This window comes from Hibiscus syriacus, unplaced genomic scaffold, assembly GCF_006381635.1.
Source record: "Hibiscus syriacus cultivar Baekdansim isolate YM2019G1 unplaced genomic scaffold, ASM638163v2 tig00112762_pilon, whole genome shotgun sequence".
In the NCBI taxonomy this organism is placed as follows: domain Eukaryota; kingdom Viridiplantae; phylum Streptophyta; class Magnoliopsida; order Malvales; family Malvaceae; genus Hibiscus; species Hibiscus syriacus.
This window is the reverse complement of record NW_024063399.1, coordinates 846,907-867,523: the sequence shown is the minus strand read 5'-3', so window position 1 is coordinate 867,523 and position 20,617 is coordinate 846,907. Positions and strand designations below refer to the sequence as shown.

The 20,617-nt window shown below is 34.2% G+C and overlaps 2 protein-coding genes and 1 pseudogene across 3 annotated transcripts; 1 reads left to right on the top strand and 2 right to left on the bottom strand.

Annotated features, from left to right (window-relative positions):
* Positions 1-551: 551 nt before the first annotated feature.
* LOC120183445 (vacuolar protein sorting-associated protein 28 homolog 1-like) lies at positions 552-1,833 on the top strand. Its single transcript, XM_039188136.1, has 2 exons — positions 552-611; positions 866-1,833. The coding sequence occupies exon 2, from the start codon at positions 961-963 to the stop codon at positions 1,588-1,590; it is 630 nt and encodes a 209-aa protein (XP_039044067.1). The 5' UTR covers positions 552-611; positions 866-960; the 3' UTR covers positions 1,591-1,833.
* Positions 1,834-5,430: 3,597 nt separating this feature from the next.
* LOC120183472 lies at positions 5,431-11,144 on the bottom strand (annotated as a pseudogene).
* Positions 11,145-16,722: 5,578 nt separating this feature from the next.
* LOC120183471 (sphingosine kinase 1-like) lies at positions 16,723-20,238 on the bottom strand. Of its 2 annotated transcripts, XM_039188154.1 has the most exons (10): positions 19,768-20,238; positions 19,554-19,676; positions 19,310-19,410; positions 19,140-19,212; positions 18,655-18,741; positions 18,483-18,560; positions 18,243-18,313; positions 17,825-18,112; positions 17,249-17,371; positions 16,723-17,111 (listed from the first exon to the last, which is right to left on the bottom strand). In XM_039188154.1, the coding sequence occupies exons 1-10, from the start codon at positions 20,099-20,101 to the stop codon at positions 16,920-16,922; spliced, it is 1,470 nt and encodes a 489-aa protein (XP_039044085.1). In that variant the 5' UTR covers positions 20,102-20,238; the 3' UTR covers positions 16,723-16,919. The 2 variants fall into 2 exon arrangements, with proteins under 2 accessions (XP_039044085.1, XP_039044086.1); XM_039188155.1 differs by lacking the exon at positions 19,768-20,238 and having other exon boundaries at positions 19,140-19,215; positions 19,554-19,574.
* Positions 20,239-20,617: the final 379 nt, after the last annotated feature.

The window sequence follows — 20,617 nt, the reverse complement described above, 5'->3', positions numbered from 1 at the left end:
GAAAAACTTGTGAAGGGTTGTTGAATTTCTAAGTTTTCCTTTGTTGTTTTCTGAAAATTCTGACGACTACAATTGGTCGTACGTTACACGATTGCCACCATTGAGTTTCCTGCCTTATTCCAAACAAAATCCCGCCGGTGGTGACCCTTCATCATCATCAGATGTGGGGGATGAGAGGGAAAGGGACGACGCGGGAGGTTTAATTCTTTTTTATTTTAAAAAATATATAATTTTATTATTAAAAAATAAAAAACAATAGCGACTTGAAAGTATAATAGAAAAACGTTAGGCACGAAAAAGTCAATTTAAGGTATTGTTTAAGTACCTAAAAGTATATATATTTTTTAATTTTTTTTAAAATTTTATATGCATGATATGTTTCAAATAACGGCTAAATTTAACGGTCGTTAAGGTCCAAGTACCTAAAAGTATATCGTTAGAAACATTAGGCATATATTTTTAATAAAAAATTCTTTAGGCACTAAAAATTAATTTGAGTTATAGTTTAGGCACCTAAAAGTGAATTAAGCCATATTATAATCTTAATTTGGTTAAAATTAGAACGAGAAACGCAGCAGAGAAGGGATTCAAGACAAAGCACGGTTGATTATGTAAGTGTTTTTCCATTACTTTGTAAGTCGATTTACTGTTAAGATTAAATTTTGTTAGAGCGTACTCAAATTCACTTTAGATTCTTCATTTTCTTTTGGTTTTCTGGGAAAGCGTATAGAATTCTCAATGGTTCTTCTCATGTTTGTTGATGAAGAATTCTTTTTAGATGTTTCAATTTGATTTGTTATGCAGAAAGAATAGTTTTTTTTTTTTTTATGAATGGATAGTTATCTGTTTTTTTTTCCTTTGCCAGTTATCTTCTCCAATCGTCCAAATTCAAACCCCAAACCCTAATTGCTTTTGATCCCAAATTGACCCTTTTATTGAATTCCAAGTTTATTGCCTAAAATGGAGGTGAAGCTATGGAACGACAAGCGCGAGAGGGAGATGTACGAAAATTTTGCAGAGCTATATGCGATTATCAAAGCAACAGAGAAACTCGAGAAAGCTTATGTGAGGGATATCGTTTCATCGTCTGAGTATGAAACCGAGTGCCAAAAGCTGATTGCTCATTTCAAAACCTTGGCTTTTACGCTCAAAGACACGGTCCCCAGCATCGAGCGGTTTGCGGATACGTATAAAATGGACTGCCCGGCCGCCATTAACCGTCTCGTGACCTCCGGGGTGCCTGCTACCGTCGAGCACCGAGCTGCAGCATCCGTGTCTGCTACTACCTCTGCTGCCATTGTGGCCGAATGCGTGCAGAATTTTATTACGGCCATGGACTCGTTGAAACTCAATATGGTGGCAGTTGATCAGGTGTACCCTTTGTTGTCCGACCTATCAGCATCTCTTAATAAACTCGGTATTTTGCCACCAGACTTCGAGGGTAAAACAAAGATGAGGGAATGGATCTCGCGGCTGTCGAAGATGGGGGCGGCTGATGAGTTAACCGAGCAGCAAGCTAGGCAGCTCCACTTTGACTTGGAATCTTCATACAATTCATTCATGGCTGCTTTGCCTAATGCTGGTACTTGAGGTGATCCGGTATTCCCTTCATTTAGCTCTGCAAACTGGTATATTTTAATTTGGTACTTGGAATCTTCATAAATTTAGGGAATCATTGGATTGTTAAGCTCACTATGCCTATTAATGTGGTGAATACGGAGAAAATGATGTATGTTGTCATTCTATGAGAATACATTTGTGCTTTGGTTTGGTTTTATTGTATGGGAATAATTTTGTATGTTTTCAATGCAGTTTCATGTAATTTTGCATTTAGAACATGTCTAATTATGGTTTTGCTCCCTCTACTATACTCAACTTAGGATTTAGTTCACGTACTTTAATTTGGTATTTCTTTACTTTGAGGCTTATTTCAAAAGTAGGTATATAGAGTATATCACATTTTTCATCTAGGTACCTAAAATATTATTTGGTTAATGTAGGTACCTAAAGTGTACCACCATTTTCACCTAGGTATCTAAAAAGTATGCCATTTTTTTCATCTAGGTATCAGAAGTTGACATGTGACATTGATTCAAAGTACTTTAGATGAAAAAGGCGGTGTAATTTAGGTTCTTACTTCAACCAAAAGATACTTTAGGTACTTAGATGAAAATTATGGTATACTTTAGATACTTATCTTTTAATTAGACATTACTTTTATTATTCAAATTGTTAACTGTACCCATTCTAGTAAAATGATATGTGGAATGAAACACTCTTTCCAACAAAAAATTGTCTATGTTAGTATTTTAATCGAAATAGTTGATGGTGCCATGCCATCAAGGATCAAATCATGCCAAATCAAGGCACTGGGGATTAAATCCCAAGTGGAGGGACCAGAACCATGATATGGACTTTAAAAGGATCTTCATCGAAGGACTAGAAACTCATGACTAATTACCAATTCCCCAAGCAAAAAATGTTACAAACAGAAGCAGAAAAAGAAAAAAAAGGTGAAATTCCATTGAGAACAAAAATATCTAAACGCCTACTGTATAAATCTCCTTACCAACTGATTGGTTCCTAACTTTGTTGGATTCCAACTTGATTGAAAAGAAGAATCTAGAATGCCCAAATGTTGTAGGAATGTTCTTCTAAGCTTGTGCTAATTTTTCCCTATAGGTACCATCTAAACTGAACTTAGTTGGGCATAAAATACATCAAGAGGCTTTCCTTTTATGGCCTTTACTTCTTTTAGGAGAGTTATAATTGTTGGCATGAGTGGTAGGAGGATGACTATAACGAGGATGATTGCAGCCATTATTGCCATACACATCCACTTCCTTGAGCTCTTTTGTTGTTCCCTCGCTTCCTCGAGTTGTTCAGTCCCTTCTTATGAAGGAACTCGCATGCGCGACGTTTCTCTCGATGTCGTTGTTGTTGACCTTGAGATTCCACGAGTGCAGCCATTCCAATATATCTGATGGAGCTCGATCAAGTTCTTCTCTATCTCCTTAACAGTATCGTGCCTTTCTTGAATCTCGGAATGGTGTCCATAATCTGACCCCTTCCTTGTTCTTGGATGGCCCTTTGAAGAAAGCTTTCGCTTTCACCGCTCAGATCAAGTTCTCGATCGTTTCCTCATCGGGTTTCTCCCGTGTCAACCGTTTCTTTATACTCTTGCATCCTCGCTCTTAGTGCTTGAAAATCATCCATCATATTCTTCATTTCTTTCCCAAGCCACTGACCACCGTGTTCGGGTTCTATCCGTATACGAACCGGGGCCATCGTCTTATTCTTCAGTTTCTTTCCCAAGCCACTGACCACCGATGTTCGGTTCTATCCGTATACGAACCGGGCCGCAACCCGGAGTGTTCCGACTAGCTGCATTTGATCGTTCCAACCCTTCAAGCTTCCCTTTGATGATTTTTACTCTTTTAAGCACTGTCGACATCAGTGTCCATCCGGGAACGAAGTTGTTTCATCGTCTTTGCGTTGTGGGCGGTTTTTCATTCTTTGTTGGCATCTTGTAATGCCTTGTACAACCTTTGACATCTTTCATGTCTTCCTTTAACCTCTCGACTTTCTTCGAAGAATTTTTCGAGCTCTACACTCAGTCGCAGCTTCCTTCCATCCTGGTAAGCCTGTTCTGTGTATTTCTGAACGAACCGAGATTAAGTCATTCATCTTGCCACAAAAACTACTTCACAATTTACTCTGTTTTCTTGATTTTTATTTTGTGTTAATGTTTTTGCTGAAATTTGCACTAAATCGTTGATGGAGCTACGCATGAACGATCAAAATGTTTGAAGTTTGTAATTGAAATGGTGTTTTCATGAGAATGGACTTGTGTTTTCCATCTCTCTTTCCCTTCATTAACTGCTGCAATTGGCAATGGAGGGAGAGGTGCTGACAAAAGGGAATATTTTCACCAATGAAAGTATCAAGGGACCTAAAGTCATTCCCTTATATTTGGTAAGGTAGTGAAGGTGATTAGAGTAGACCTGTAAACGAACCGAACGCACACGAACGGAGGTATGTTCATGTTCGTCATTTAATAAATAAACGAACACGAAACATAAATGAACAAATTTTTTTTGTTCATATTCGTTCATTAAGGAATATAGCTTGTTTATGTTAGTTCATTTAATAAATAAACGAACATAAACATTAGAGACTCTACCTTCCATTGTTCTTTCATGAAAAATAGTCGACAATGCAAATCAATCAAAACTACAGTGATAAATAGCGTAAGAGCTGATTAGCAGTGATGAAATGTTTGAAGATATTAGATATTTCGATCGATCTTTTAAAGATATTAAATGATCCAGGACTTTAATTTAACGCTATAACATTTATCTTAGTGGTCATGATTACATATGAACATCATTTTCCACTACGTTATTCTAATAAATTCGCCGACTAAAAGTTTTTGTGACATCAATGTCGGACTTTAGTGAGATTTGTTATAATGGTCTTTTCCTTGGCAGAGTAGAAAATTAACAGTATGAAGATTCGAACGGTACAAATTGGACTACAAGGCAATAACATATCCGAAATCCCTCTGATGCTACATCGTAATTGATATTATTGCTAAACCACATTCAATTTTAACGTAACTAAAGTCTACTCCACAACTAAAGGTCAACACAAGAACTATGAAAACAAAAGTTCATTGTCAAAGTGTATTTTCTTATTAATGGGTTCTTCCTGGAAAACTCATTACTTCCGCTATTATACTCTTATTCAGAAATTGCATAGAAACCTTTGTTTTGTTTTCTGGCAAATTATATATATTTTTCTCTTTATTGATGCTCATATACTTCTAATTGTTACTTTTATCTTCCCATCTATTTCTAGAAATAAGTATGATATTTTCTTGAGTTTTAGATGTGAAGATACCCACAATAACTTTACATATCAACTATTAAACCAAATAAAACAGAGAAAGAGATGAAAACAGACATGTAAAACTTCAGATTGCACTATAATATAACTTGTTTTGAGGCTTTCACCGATCGTCTCCACTCTCCAGTGAACTAGGGTCAAGGAAAAAAAAGGGGAAATGAATATAAGTGTGAGGTTATCAAAATATTAGATTAATTAATATTAGATTTAATCTCCAAATAAAATTGGGTTAATTATAGAATTGGTCATCAGAATATCAGATTAATTAAAGTTTATTAAAAAATAATTTATCTAGCATAATTTATTATTAACATTTAAAATTTGAATTTAAAATTTTAATCTTCTAGTCATTTTAAATTATAGATAACTTCACGATTAGGGTTCAAACCAATATCAGATTCACATTAAAAAAAAAACTAAAAATGTTGATTTTTTATGTTAAAATGAAATTCAAGTTCGACTTAAAATTTTACATCTTTGTTCAGTTAAGTCAAACTCATACGTGGAATTTAGCAGCATTGCGAAAAATTTTGAATAATGTAAAAATCAACAGAATTACAACTTCTATTTGACCGACTGAAAACTATCCCCAATGTGTGGCAGGTGAGCTCCTAAAATGTACCACATTAGCTTCAACCTCCTCTCAACCATTGTTTATGTACAGCATATGTCTTAATAGAGAAAACTGTTGGAGGGTCTGCGTCGATGTTTCGATCACTGGTTCCAAGATCGACGCTGCTGCTGGTTTTTCCTCCTTCGGTGCTGCCACCATGTTGTGCCCGAGTAACTTCTATGTCACCGTTGCCAATACTTTGCTGCCTAAGGTGTTTGTCAGTAGCATCTTGAAGCAATCTCATCATGTTGCCGGAATCTGAACCGGGAGACAGCTCTTCTTCTCGCTCCGGCTGGATATTCAAGTCGATTTGGCCTTTAAAAGGATAAAGTGTGGATTTTACTCCGTCGGAATCATCTCCTACACCCTCACTGACGACCTTTTTCTGGTTTGGACTGCTATTTCCTGCACTAGTGCAAGGGAGGGGGTTATCGTCTAGTACTTTATCCGGCAATGAAGGTTGCTGCTTCTTGGGCGTAGTGTCTGCTGCTTCTTTTTGGAACTGTTTTTCTCACGTCGCAGCATGAGGGTGCGGAAGTCTTCACTGTCTGGCAGACGTTACACGTACATGTCTGCTTGTGTTTGGGGCCCTTCCCACTAGGGGGCTGAATGCACACAATACATGAGCAGCCGGGTCTATGCCGTGGGTGCTTCGTCGTGGCCTGAGACGAAGTGGGTAGAACCCCGTCTTCTCCCAAGATAGCTAGGTTGGCAAGAGTGTCCAGACCCTCTAAAGCATCTAGGTTCTCTGGTTCCCGTTTAGCGGATTTCATTTTCTTAGAAGCAGCTGTCATTCACGATCATAAAACGGAATTAGATTCGTAATAGGAAATGAACGGCTAAGAAACACAGCATTTTACAGAAAAATCATCATCGTGAAATCAAACTTTGTTTCCTTCAAGAAACAAATACCTCGATTACAGTTTGGTACCAGGTTTTCCAGCTCTTCTGCTGTCAGTTCTTGAGCAGACGAACAAAAACATCTGCCAGCATGGAAGAAATGGGGGGAAAAAGTGATCATACAATGCCCGTACGAAAACCATTGTAGCAAAAGACAGCAGTCAAAGTAGAGAGAAAAATTTTCTCCAATGAGTGGTTACCTTTCTGGATCCCATGAGTTACTGGAAACAGGTAAACTTGGAAGGAAAGAACATCGAAAGGCAATCTACGCCACTTGAAACAATCTTCGCACTGAGCCCACTGGATTTTCCCTGACACAAAACAGATATTTGATCTTGTGGTTTAAGACAACTTGCTGCCAATAAAACTAGCTGACAGTTTGGACTTTATTTCCATTATAGACTATAAGTACAATACAATAGTTCATATCACACAAGTATTACAACAAGCCCACAAAAATTAACCAAAACAGAGCTAGACACAGTTAATCAAATTTCTTTAAAGTGCATCTGAAAGAAAAGAGAATTACCCCGACTTATCAGTTGCAAATATTGTAGGCTTCCCCAGAACCGGTGCATCCTGTAATTAAGAAAACAACAAAATTGAGAAAATCAGGAACAATAACAGGAAAGGAAATAAAGGATCCCCTGCAATGTGGAATAATCTATTCTAAAAATACTATTTATAGCAACAAAATATCATAAATGGATCACATCTTTACACGATGCCTGACAAAGGCTAGAATAAGAAAAAATGAAAATGTTATTTCATCAAATTATTGAGGACCTGTGGTAGCATGCATAAACAACTAACAACGTACAGGTTCTTGAGCAACCCTGTATGGCATTGTCGAGGGAGTATCAACCATAGAAATTCTTGGGTAAGAATGTTAACGGAGTTCAATTCGCCAACAAAGGGGTAACAAACACCGCAAAGGTAAAGTGGCTTAGATTGCTGCAACTTCTATATTACAAGTGGTAAGAAAGAAGCATTAAATTAAGATCTATCATACCTCATATTCTTCAAACTCGAAACCTTCAATTAATATAACATTGGCTACATGATTAGGAGGTGGACGAAGCAGCCCTTGAGCTTCTTCACGTGTTAGTTTCAGCTCTATCAGGTCTTCAGTATCAATTCTTAGGCGCTTACTCTTCGAACCCAGCATGGTATTCTTTCTCTTTCTGGGAGTTGCTAGTTTGGTTCCTAAGGCTTCCTTTGCTATGTATCCTGACTTATCAACTTTGACATGAGGTAGGATCCGCAAGTTCAGCCTGTATGTTGATGAACAGCTAGTGAGACTCAGCTATCTTTTAAATAAACAATGGTTAAGTAATATCAACAGATTCAGGTTTTTAGACACTAACATCTCCATGGTTAGAAACTCCACTACTATTTTTGGCTTCATTGTCCTGCCAATTGAAATGCATAATTGTAATTTCAATCAGATGCGTCAGTTGTATTGCATGTTATTAGCTATAGAGCATATAGATGCTCAATCAGAATAGAAGTTACTAAATAATTCTGCAATACCAACCTGCTCAGATGCTGAAGCAGTTGAAGCCTTTCTGAAGCCCATGACCAATTTCCTCCAGGTTCTAATCGACTGAATGTTACTGAGGAAACAAACAACTATCAGTTTTCAAACAGATGCAAGTCTCTAAACATGACGCATACCATCGAAATATCAACACACTGATAAGGAAGACAAAGAAAATGCACTAGATGTTAAACACAGAATGTGAACAGAGCATCTAAGCTAAAGACTATGAATAATATGAACATGGCATGCTTTGGGCCTCATAGCACAAAATATTGAATCTCTAAATTCTTGTTTCAAGTGATATCAAATTGTTACCTACGTCGCCCGCTTGCAATTGCATGTTTTGTATGCAAGGAGTTACCCCCTCTAAAACATACATTCGACTATTATTGTTGGGCCAGAAGCGGAACTGAAAAATCCATTCCTTCCCTTTTGAATCCTGCACTTTAAGTGGTAATCCTTCTGGCTGAGATATTGGTGGGAAATAGGCCTGTCTCATGATGAGTGTATTTTAGTATGTGATGATAGTCTAGGTAATAATTGATGAATTCAGATATACAAGTACCAAACACAATGCTCATGTTTAACTTCAGAAAAAGGATCATTTAATTACAAAAACCACAAAACTACCTGCAAGTGTATTCGGTAAAAGAAATGTACTATGCTAAGTGAGCAAAAAATGCATGAAGCCAAACAAACTACCTACCCACAAAATAACAATATAGATAACTGATGTTAAAAAAACCTTCACCACCAAGCTTTTATGAACATCACTCTATATTATTTTATTGCAAAGCAATTAAAACAACAAATGCAGATCAAATAAAAAAAAATTAAGCAATGACTCACCTCAGCACATTTTTTTGGCAGCACTAGACGTCCAATCCGCCCAGCATCACTAGCACTCAACATTTTCTCGAACAAAGGAGTGATTATAGAATTTGAACTTACATATGGTTAAGTCTAACTGAAGTACATATAGTTCACTTAATAGACAAGAACGGAAAATAGGTACTAATAATTACATTTTCAACAAATGTTTTAGTCAATAATCCAATTTGAGAACTACTATTAGTGGAGGTTCCCACCCCCTACCAAAAAAAATCATATAGAATACAAGCCTTTCACAGAAGAACAAAGCGGTTTTCAAAAGGATAATTAACTGTGAAAAATTAATTATTATGATAAATGACCTAGTATGTTAAAAGAAAAACCTACAATTTAGCAAGAATGCCTTCCAGAATAAAGGATACTCAGCGGAGATTGCTGCAGGTCTTGGTCTGTAAACCTAGGCCAATAACGTGGAAATAGTTGATTCCTTCCACGGCCATCAGGTCGAGGCCTCCCATTACGAATATGAGTTTCAGCTGAAGAGTCAATACCATTCTGTAGATTACTATTAAATTGCTTGGCCAGTGGATGTTGGGGGTTTGGCCGCAAATGAGGGCCAGAAACCCCAAGTTGACCATTTGCTTCATCTGTAGATGTATATGGGACAGTTAACCCAAATGGTGGATTAGACGACTCGTCCTTCAGAGAAGACAGCTGAGGTATAGGTATACAAGAACCGCATAGCTCCTCGCAATTGACCCCTGGAAAACAAATGGTTCGCAAGAGAGTCAGAACCACCAATAGTTGTTTTAGAGACCATTTTAGCAGAACAAAGTGTATGTCCAAGAATGAGTGGACATCCACATCTCATATATCCGTGCATTAATGTAGGTATACATTTCCTAAAACTACTATGATTGAAAGAGGGAAGATTGTATGAACCTGTATTTCCCTTCTCATGTATATCACGTGCAAAAGGTTTCAAGGGTCCCTTCATTAACCTTTCAGGAAATTCCTCAATTTCTTCATTTCCAGGGAAGGAGTAGATAATCTGTTTGAGACATTTAATCTGTCTATGCCAGTGGTTAAGTCAACTTCATAGGGAGTTCTAGAATACAACTCAAGCTGAGGAGTTGAGGAATTTAATAAACTGGGAGCTTGCTGCCAAGGTACTGAACCCGAAACAGGTAGCTGACTCCAACCTTTAGCAGGATATTCTTTAAACCTCTCAGGCAGAGATGAATGGAAAAGCAAAGAGGGTGGCCATGAAGAATTTGACCCCTGAGATAGAATGTGAAAAAAATAAAAAGGTTTATAACATTATCCACAACAAAGGAATTATATTGACTAGGAAACATAATTCAAGTTGCAAACTTTAACTTAAAAGTGGGATAACATCTGCTACTGTTCATATATAATCACAAAGTAACGAATACTGAGTTAAGGACAGATTGGGCCCTTGTTTTTAAATACATCAGAATAATATAGTAAAGTTATCCATGCTCTCACCAAAACAGCATTTTTCCTCGAGCATGCTACGCATTCTATTCCTCCAGCATCCAACAAAGTAAATGCATGTGCCGAAACAATGCAACCACAATGAACACGCTGCAAAAAGGAAAGATCAAAGCAGGCATTTAATATCATCATACAAATCTATAGAAAACAAATTAACGTTAGTAAATGTTTCTACTAACCTTCCCACATGACTCGCAGGTCCTCCAACCAGCATCATTCAAGTGAAAAGTACCACAAAATCTTCCCTCCTCGAAAAGAACACTAAAATCACAAAGATAGTTTAACTCAGATTATAATATAACAAATAAACTAAACAATTCGGATTAAGTAAAGCATCAGTTAATATATAATCCAAGTTCACAAAATTTCCCAAATTAATCACCGGAATACGCGTATAAAGGAAAAAATTCCGGCAACTAAACTTAAATTCCCTAAATAAAAAAGACGGCTGAAAATGAAGTCAAACAGAGTCCAATAACAAAAGTGAAACTCACGCGCATCTATCACAGAGCTCCGCCAACTCTCCGGTTCGCAACCGCCATCCTGTCCTCGGTCTCTCCGATTTCAGCACCGTACAGCTTGAATTGAAGCAAATCTTCGACGACGAAGCTGCCGCCGAAGTCGACGTCATCATCTTCTTATTCTTCGTTACTTTTTTTTCAAAATTTCAAAAATCCACACGTAAATCTTCTTCTCTTCATGGAAAAAAAAACAATAACAAAATAGGGAAAAAACCGTGAAAAAACGGAAGGTTATGGGCCGATCTGTACAATCATGAGAAAAATAACGAAAGACGAAAGAGGGTTTTAGAGAGACAGAAAAAATAAAAACGATTAACCAAAGAGAAAATCAGAAAGATAGTAAATGCGTTTGTATCCATTTAGGGTAAACTACACTAATGTCACTAATATTTGATTAAGTTTTTTCCTCCACTTAAGTTTTAAAAAAAAATAAATTAGTCATTAATATTATAAATTTATAACAAAATGATCACTCCTCCATTATCTCTGTTAAATTGATAATATGACAACGTTAATAAAAATATTAATATTTAGTTTTACTCCTAAATTATTGTTAAAACACTAAATACGTCCTTAAACAATGATTTTATATCTAACTTATCCCACAAACTTTCTAATTTCTAATTTTTTTAAAAATCATACTTTATCAATTATATTCTAACCACTTTCTTTACAAAAACGAAAATTACTCTTAAACAAACTTTCACTTGCTAGTTTGCCTTTAAGTGCACTTAAATTATCTTCATAATATTTGTTTAGGTTGAAGAGTTGCTGAAAGAATATGACAATGTCTGCACCCTCAGAGTTTTGGATGTCAATCTCATTCGACCTAAACAAACCTCGCAACTTCATTGCCAAGATTTCACCATGCAATAAAATGATTAATATTCTCAACATCATAATAATCTTGGATGAACTTCTACCAATTTCGATTGAGATGACAAAGAAGAATTTGAGGGGTATATGAAACTTCACGAACCCTGGGATTGTGAGCCACAATAAGATTCTGGAGATGTACAACAGGTATTGACTCAAAAGTTTTAGTGGGATGAACTTCATATTGGGATAACAAGCCAAGGTGCTTATTAGTAATAATGAGATGGATGCACCCAAATTAAAGAAAGAGTTCCCTGAATTGCTACCGATCAAGGAATCACTGATTACGATTACGTATATCTTCAAATTCAACAAAAGAACATGACCCTTTGAACAGGTTTTCACCTATGGTACCTTATGATTAACCTTTGCATATTTGTTAATTATCAGTTTGATTCACTTGTTACCGTTTTAGGCCTGTACATTAATTTTACTTGAAAACTATAGGCATTTTGCATCTTTGATCCTTACTAGCTGCATTGGAGTTGTATCTTAGTTTGATTAATGCTTAGCATATCCTTAATGGAGAAACTGTCATCAGCTACTTTACAATTTGTGTGATATGTAAGTTTTCTGGTGTATTATTTTTACACTAAAATTAATTGAATATATGGCTTTAAATATTCACGTATTTATCTTTAATGGAAATACTCAATTTATCTATGCAGTGTGGTTTTTGTTTTATGAGGAAGGTGGTTCAAATAGTTGTGGTGGTGGGGTGTTTGAAAAAATAACTATTAATTAGAAAGCTTTTGAGATAAATTAGATATAAATTAGTTGTTTAAGGATTTATTTGATGTTTTAGAAATAATTTAGGTGTAAAACTAAATATTAACCTTTTTATTAACGTTACCACGTCATCAATTTAATATAGATATTGGTAGAGTGGTCATTTTATTACAAATCAATAACGCTAGTGATCATTTTGTTACAAATCAATAAAACTAATGATTAATTTATAACTTTTAAAATTTCACTACAAAAATGAAAATTGACTCAAACATTGTGACCGTTTTGTTTACTCATAAAATAATAAACAAACAAACAGGCGTGTTTTATTATTATTGTTTTATTTTATTTTTTTCATATTGACGCTAAAAACAACTTAAAAGACACGTCCAGTCCGTAGCTTTCTTATATTTATCGTTTTTATAAAATAATATTTAAGAAAAATATGTAAATATTAAAAGTTTACACTCAATAAGATGTAAATATTAAATGATATCTTTTTATTTAGTAATATAAGAATTTAATTAAAAATATAAAAATGATAATATTTTATTAACTATCTTTAAATATTAAAAATTAATATGTTATTATTTCATATAAATTTTCACTCTAAATCCTATTCTAACATAATCATTCGTAAAATTTAACCTAACCTAATTTGAAATTATAAAAAACATTGATTATATATAATCAATCGAAATCTATCGAATTCTAATAAATAAATATTTCTACTCGTTTTAATTCAATATATTTTTAAATCAAATGATAAATATTTAAGCATTTTGATGGAATATTTTTTATTTAAATATTATTGATAAATTCGATTCGATTTATTTTTAAATTTAATGCAATTTACCATCCAACGCCAAAAGAAACAAACCAGACGATAATAGAAATATACCTTAAAAAACCTCAATGTCTAGGGTGTTTTTAGTCATTACAGTTCTGAAAATTTAGGGTTCCTGTATTTTGACTTCTGCTATGTTTCAAATTCCCTCGTGATAATATAATTTATATTTAGCTATTTATTTAACTATTTATTAAATATATATAACAGTACAAATATTAATTCTATAGATTAATAGAAAAAATAATTTTTTTTACTAAAATTTTTAGAATACGTTAAAAACTTTATTTTTAATAAGATGATATAATTTAATTGATTTAATTATGAATTTCATCATTTTATTTTATGCGGATCGAAGAGTTAATCTTTTACTTCAATTCGTAGTATGTAATTTATATATTTTATGAAAAAATTATAAATTATTTTATTAATTTATTTATATATAAATTAAGACAGAAATAAACTTTGAAAATAAATCGTAAATTATATGAATATACTGAGTCAAGAGAGTGGCATTTGGGTCACTGCGGGCTATACGGTAAATGTGGAAATCATGCATGTCCAGCCGCCGAGGTCATGCATGTTTCACGTAGCGCATGATTCACCTTCTCTAAACTAACACATGCTCTCAGATGATGTTTGGTTAGTGAAAAATATTATTATAAAAATGAATAAATTTTTTAGAATTATATTTTCATATTTTGTTTATGAAAAGTATTATTATCAGGTAATAATTTATTATCAGTAGTAATATTTTTTGTTAAAATAGTAAGAAATTATTATCTTCAAATTCTTAAGTAATGAATAATTTCAACCACTTTGAACATTAATACTCTCAAAATAATGAATTCTTTTAATAAGAATCATTCTTAATTCTTATTCTTGGTGTTTTAATCAAAATTATAAACTTAATAATAATAATAATACACAAAGAGTTTAATTTAATAAAATATTAATAAATTTGAGTAGTTAAAATTATTTCACATTTTTAATATTTGTGTATTAATCATTTTATAATTGGTGAAAAATATTATTATTGAAAAAAATATAATTATTTAAAATAATATTTAATTTTGAATTATTAAAAAATATATCTTATATATTAAAAAATGATCAATTTATCCACTTGAGACCATAATATTATATTTTATATAAATAAATATGATACTTATGAAAATTATTTAAAAATATGGATGAGTCTAGAGTGCATGTCGCACACTGGAACACATTAAAAATAAATATAAAAAATATAATGACCTATCAATAATTAATAATTTATTTTAAATTTTAATAAGAATATAATAATATTATATTTTTTATTAAAAATTATAATTATTTGAGGAAATTTTTTGTTTAGGATCGGAACACTTAAATTATTTAAGTTTGTAAATTTATCCCAGTAACAATCATCAAAAGCAACCGTCCACAACTCTAATTGTCGCCTAAAAATTATGCTCTTCAACATACAAAACCGTCATCAGAATTTGGGATAAATAGGAAGGGAGAGACTGATCGTCCATGCTTCTAAGGAAGGACGAAAGGTTGGACTTGATCGTCCATGTTTTATGGAAGGGACTCAAGACTGACGTCAACAGCAGGCTGCTGCTACGTCGTTTTGTCTACTTCCGTTGAGGAGAACAAAGCTTTAATTGGTGAGAATACAGAGACTATTCCAGGATTAGTAGAGTTGATTAAGAATGAAAACACATTCCTCTTAAGTTTTAATTTCGGTAATATGGTCATATAACTATTTGAGTGGTTTCAATTTAGACACTTACCACTAAAAACAATTGATGTAGGTGGTATGGACCTATGACTCGTCGCTAATCAATCATAGCTACATCGCCTACGTTGTTTGTTTTTGTAACGGCATGGGGCTACATCGAGACCTCTTAATTAGTAATATGATCATATTGCCAAAATTAAAAGTATGGTGATCATATCGCACCAATTCTATATTTAAGTGGACATTTTGAGTAGTTCACCCTTTCTTTTATATTATTATCATCATCAAATATATTGTACTCATTTTTATTCATAAATTAAAACATAATAACAATTTAAATTAAATATCACTAAGGTAATCAAATTTGAGACCTTAAAAAATAATAACTCTTTTACCATTGAGGTCATTTGATTTATGCTTTACAACTGATCTTAATTTATTGTCATTTGTATTTAATAAATATTTAAATAAATAATTAATGACGTATAGTAGCGGAATACATAATGTATCGAATAAAAATAAATTTCATAATTCATTTTAGAATTTTTTTAAATTTTAAGGTAAACAATACATTTAGTACCTAAATTATCAATTGTGATCTATTTTAATACCTAAACTTTCAATTTTTTCAAAACCATACATAATGTTTAGTTTTATTTCATTTTAGCACTCATCGTTAAAAACTTAACGCGTTTAGTACATAAACTATCAATTTTGGTCTATTTTAGTACCTAAACTTTCAATTTTTTCAAAACTTAACATTAAATTTTGAAGCGAGATACTAAAATGAAACAAAAACTAAAATTTTTAACGGTGGGTACTAAAATGAAGCAAACACTGAAATTTAGGTATAGTTTTAAAAAATTGAAAGTTTAGGTATTAAAATGAACTAAAACTGATAGTTCAGGTACTAAACACGTAATTTATCCTAAATTATAAGACAGAAAAATGATACTGTAGAATCATAGGGTAATGTCTGCAATGACTGCAACATTGTCATTGGTCGGACTTAGGAGACCATGTGTCATCCAATTACGAAGTAATGTAATTCTCAACCAACAATATAGTACTGAAATGGGATTACTCCATTTCTAGGACCTTCCGTACTTTAAAAGTTCAAATTAGTCTCTTTAACTTGCATTTTGACTAAACTAAAAAATTGCCTTTTTAGCCCTTCTAGATTTTACTAATTCAGTTTAAATCATTTTAATATATTTTTTTTAGTTTTGATCCCAAAACTTTTATAATATTATCTCAAACCTTACATAAAATTCCCGACTTCACCATATGAAGCTTTTATTTTACAAATTAGCCCTGATTTGAGGTATCTTTTTGGTTTTGTAATAATTTTGATTAAAGGACAAAATTAAGATTGAATATCAACCACATCTAAGGATGTCGCTTTCATTATTGTTTTCTTTCCTGGGAGGAGGCCGCAATGCTCAGGCCGGCCACATAAATGCCCCTAACCAATTTGACAAAAAGTGTAAACGTTGGTGGCTTCTTCCCACTTGAATTCTGCTCGACTCAATTACAAACGATGGTCACAAATCCAGCTCGACTTTTACAACGAGAAAGACTTCAACTCTTATCGGATCCAACACATGGAAATTGATAATCACAAATGATTCCTAGTAAACATTTCAAATTATCTTTCTTTAATCTTAATTTTGAGTTTCAATAATAACAACAAAGGTAAGAACAAGTAAGGTTGACATGATGATTCAACTATAAAAGTGTGATTATTAGTAAAATATTGAAGGCTGGAGTGAAATTCCCATTGTTTAAACCAAAACCAAGTATGGAACAGAGAGGCATTCGGTCGATTCAATCAAATCGGTTCGGACTTGTTTGTAGTAAAGGACTGAACCCTCGTCATCTGAAACATTGAAGATCAAAGCGAGGTCCTATTTAGGGGTAAAGAGAGTAGCCAAACCTTGATCCACAGTTATTTGTAATTTATTGTAGCTCATAAGAGGCTTTTGATCACCCGTGTATGTTACATTTCCCCTCGCGATGACCTCACCGTCCGAGTCTATGATCCCTTCCTTCGTTGGATCATCAACTCGGGCACCAGGCTCCAACATAAATGCCTTCACCTGTAGTTGTAGTCATAGAATGGAACATGGATGGACTCATTACTATAGAGATGAAATACGGCCACTATCTCTTCTACCTTGTATAGAAGAAAGTTATATGACCAAACAAGTTTAATTGTTATCGTTTGGGAACTCACCTTAAGGTATGTAATGTGCGGTGATTTGATGTAACTCCCGTCGTTCATATTTGACATTAACGACAGCAAGGCTAATTTTGGCACATCCTTAAGCATAATCAATTCCAAATAACCATCCGAAAACTGCAGGTTATGACCAAAAACAGGAACAAAATGGAAAATATTAGAAACACAAATAAATCTGAAATGTTGAAGCTTATATTGTAATTAAACCTAACAGAAATAAATTGCATAAAACTTGGCATGGCTGCAGTAGCTTTATACAAATCAAAGAGGTAGAGCTGAGGCAAGGTTCCGACGGATCTGGCTCTGCACATTCTGAATAATAGATACTCCTGAATTTGAAAACTAGCTTTCTAAAATCCGGAGAGAGACAAGAAAACATAAGTTTTCTCCTGATCAAGTGGGCATCTACATGCACTCAGGCAGCTAGTAAGCTTCATATGGCTGTATGCTAATGTATACTCCGTAAAGAAGGTTTATATCAGTGGCATTTGGAGAAACGGAAATGAACTAAGAGAATATTTACAGATAATATAGTAAATTACTACATTCAGAGGTGAGTGCAAAATAAACCTTCGCATTGGGTGCAGCCATGATATCTTCACCACCCCATGGAACATTATGGAGCCAGATTGAAACGAATGGTCCACTAATAGTCCTCCAACACATGTTCTCCAACTTAACATCAGACCCAAGGTATTCATGATGTTCAGTTTTCAAAGACAACTCTTGAGTTTGGCTCTCTTCACTGGTAGATTCACCATGATAACTCGTGGGCTCCCCACAGTCTTCAAAGCCAGGAGCAGGAACAAAACTAATACGTCCATTGTAGTGCCTCAAACAGAATACACGTTGAACAGCCTATACGGGGAAACACAGACGAATTCCCATTACAAAAACTCAATCATATATGATCCATACAAACTATGCCCTAATTGTTGTGCAAAAGCTATGGCGTAGGTGAAGAACAATAAACCAGAAGGGAACATACATAGAAATCAATACGGGCACTCCCCATCCACCTATATTTTTCGGATTCAATGTCTATATCGGCTATCAGACCTGAAATAAAAGAAAATCCATGTAAAAAAACTGCAATATTTTTCAAGTTTGTGACCAGTAGTCAAAACCAAATCCATACATCACCAAACTTATTGTGAAAAGATCTACATGGACGGTAGAGAATAAACACACTCCAAATATGCAACCTAAAGGGGAAGAAATTACGTACCCCATGCAAGCATCAAGACACTAAAAAATCTCGTCTTCCCTTGTGAAATAGTAGCTACATCAAGCGAACGTTTATAACCTACCAGGAATAAAAAGTTAAACCAAGAATTGCTTCACTCAAATACTATTTTTTTTTTGCTAATCTCAATGAAATCATAGACATCCTTATTAACCTCGAATAACAGTGAGAATGGCGTTAGAAGCACTGCACAGTTCACCAGCTGCATGCAGCAAAGACTTAACCATGCCATTTCCAGTTCCTGAAGCCACAAACATTTACTATCAGATCAACACTGCAAAAAAAAAAGTCATTCCCTCAAGTGTGGTTAAGCAGGGAAAGAAAATAAAAAAAATCTGCAATCCTAATGTGGAGCCAACGAAAACTTAAAGCAACAAATTGAGTATTAGTATCCCGATACAAGACAATCAAAATATATCGACAAGCAAATATCTTATATGTGCCACAAACATTAAACCTGCAGATCATTACAAGAAGGGATCATTCCAATAGGCATCTTTATTGCAGCACTCCAATAAATATTAAGGTTTCCAAAAATCAAGAAATTCAAAACTCAACCAACAGATGAATTTACATTAACGACTAATGTGTTTAAGAAATCTTGACTTATACTAACATGATGATACAGAGCAAACGAACCTGCAGGGATCATTCCAATAGGCATCTTTATTGCAGCACTCCAATCTTCTCTTTCAAGAAGTCCATTCACCACCTACTAAAAGGTTGCAATAAATGCTGAGATATATAAAATCAAAGCCACAAAAGTTCACAATAATGCAAATATTCAAACATGATCATTCAAAACTAACCTCAACAAGAATTCCATCTCCACTAACACACACAATACCATCATATTTTGATAAATCCATAGTTTTGGCAACTTCTTTTGCATGTAGCTGATGCTTAGTTTCTGAGAAATTCATGTGGTCATCAAAATCAATATACAGTGAACCTATGCTGCTCGCACTCAAGTCCAAATAACATAAAAGAGAACTACAATTTGCTAGATTCAAAAACGGAGTTGATAGGGGGAAAAGTACATAGAATCCAAACCTATGAGAGTGATATGCATGTCAGCATCTTCAAGGTAAGGTTTTACATCTTCTGAGAAAATTTTAGTGGCGGATTTCTTCCCTCCAAATGGGTTAACAAATATTAATAGCCTCTTTGGTCGTCCTGTTTTGAAATTTGAAAATAAAAATTTATGAACAACGATTAAAATTAACAAATTTGAGGGGAAAAAACAAAAAAGCTTTGTTTTCTGTACCTAGAGAATCAATGTAATCACGAAGCTTCTGAGACCAGAGTGTGAGGGAATCTTGTGATTGAGGCTCAAACACAAAGCTCTGTCTAATTAAATCTCCGCTGCTCCCGAAACAGCAGATTCCGTCTCTCTTCTCCACGACGGCCTTCACCCGGATACTCGAGCCTTCCAAGGAGAATCCGAGAACCTGCTTCTCCACCGTCAAGCACCGTCGGCGTTGACCTGTGAACAGGAGTTTGCCATCGCCGGTGAACGTGAGTGGAACCGAGGCGCCGTCGTACAGGACTTGGTCCGATAGTATAGGGTGGAGGTTATCGGGCTGACCGCTTTGATCCATAGAATTGACCGGTTTGAAATTTTTTTGGCTCTTATTGCAGTACTGGTTGCTGCTATTAGTAAGAAGGGAGGATGGCGGCGGCGGTTCGGAATGGTGAACCGGGTTTGATACGCAATCCTTTGTTTGCCTCGTTTTTACGTCAAAGCTTGCTTTGGTCGTTTCTTTTCCTTCTGTTTTGCTGTTGGATGAAACCGTGCCCTCACGCGCTACTCATTTCTTTGCGATCTAATATTTCCTCCCTTTATCTGAACTAATAATTCTAATTAAATTGATAGATTACAATGATCTTTAAATTTATGCTTTTATATTAATACCTTAAAACCATTTTTATCTTTTTAAAGGGTCAAATTCCGTTATCAACCCTCATGATCTGTCTAACTTGTTAAATTTCATTATTTTTAGTTTATATGTTGTTTTTATTTAAACATTGTATTAGGTTAAAATTTTGTTAAACATTTACCAAATACCTATATTTAAGTTAATTTTTTTTTAATTTAGTTAATATGTAAATCACCT

What these genes read in the sequence shown, in the direction of transcription:
- LOC120183471 (XM_039188154.1), bottom strand. Translation starts at nt 20,101, where the DNA reads ATGGATCAAAGCGGTCAGCCCGATAACCTCCACCCTATACTATCGGAC. An exon ending in TGATTACATTGATTCTCTAG is followed by an intron (nt 19,677 to 19,767) that starts GTACAGAAAACA and finishes ATTTCAAAACAG; the next exon opens with GACGACCAAAGAGGCTATTA. An exon ending in CATGCATATCACTCTCATAG is followed by an intron (nt 19,411 to 19,553) that starts GTTTGGATTCTA and finishes TGAATTTCTCAG; the next exon opens with AAACTAAGCATCAGCTACAT.
- LOC120183445 (XM_039188136.1), top strand. Translation starts at nt 961, where the DNA reads ATGGAGGTGAAGCTATGGAACGACAAGCGCGAGAGGGAGATGTACGAA.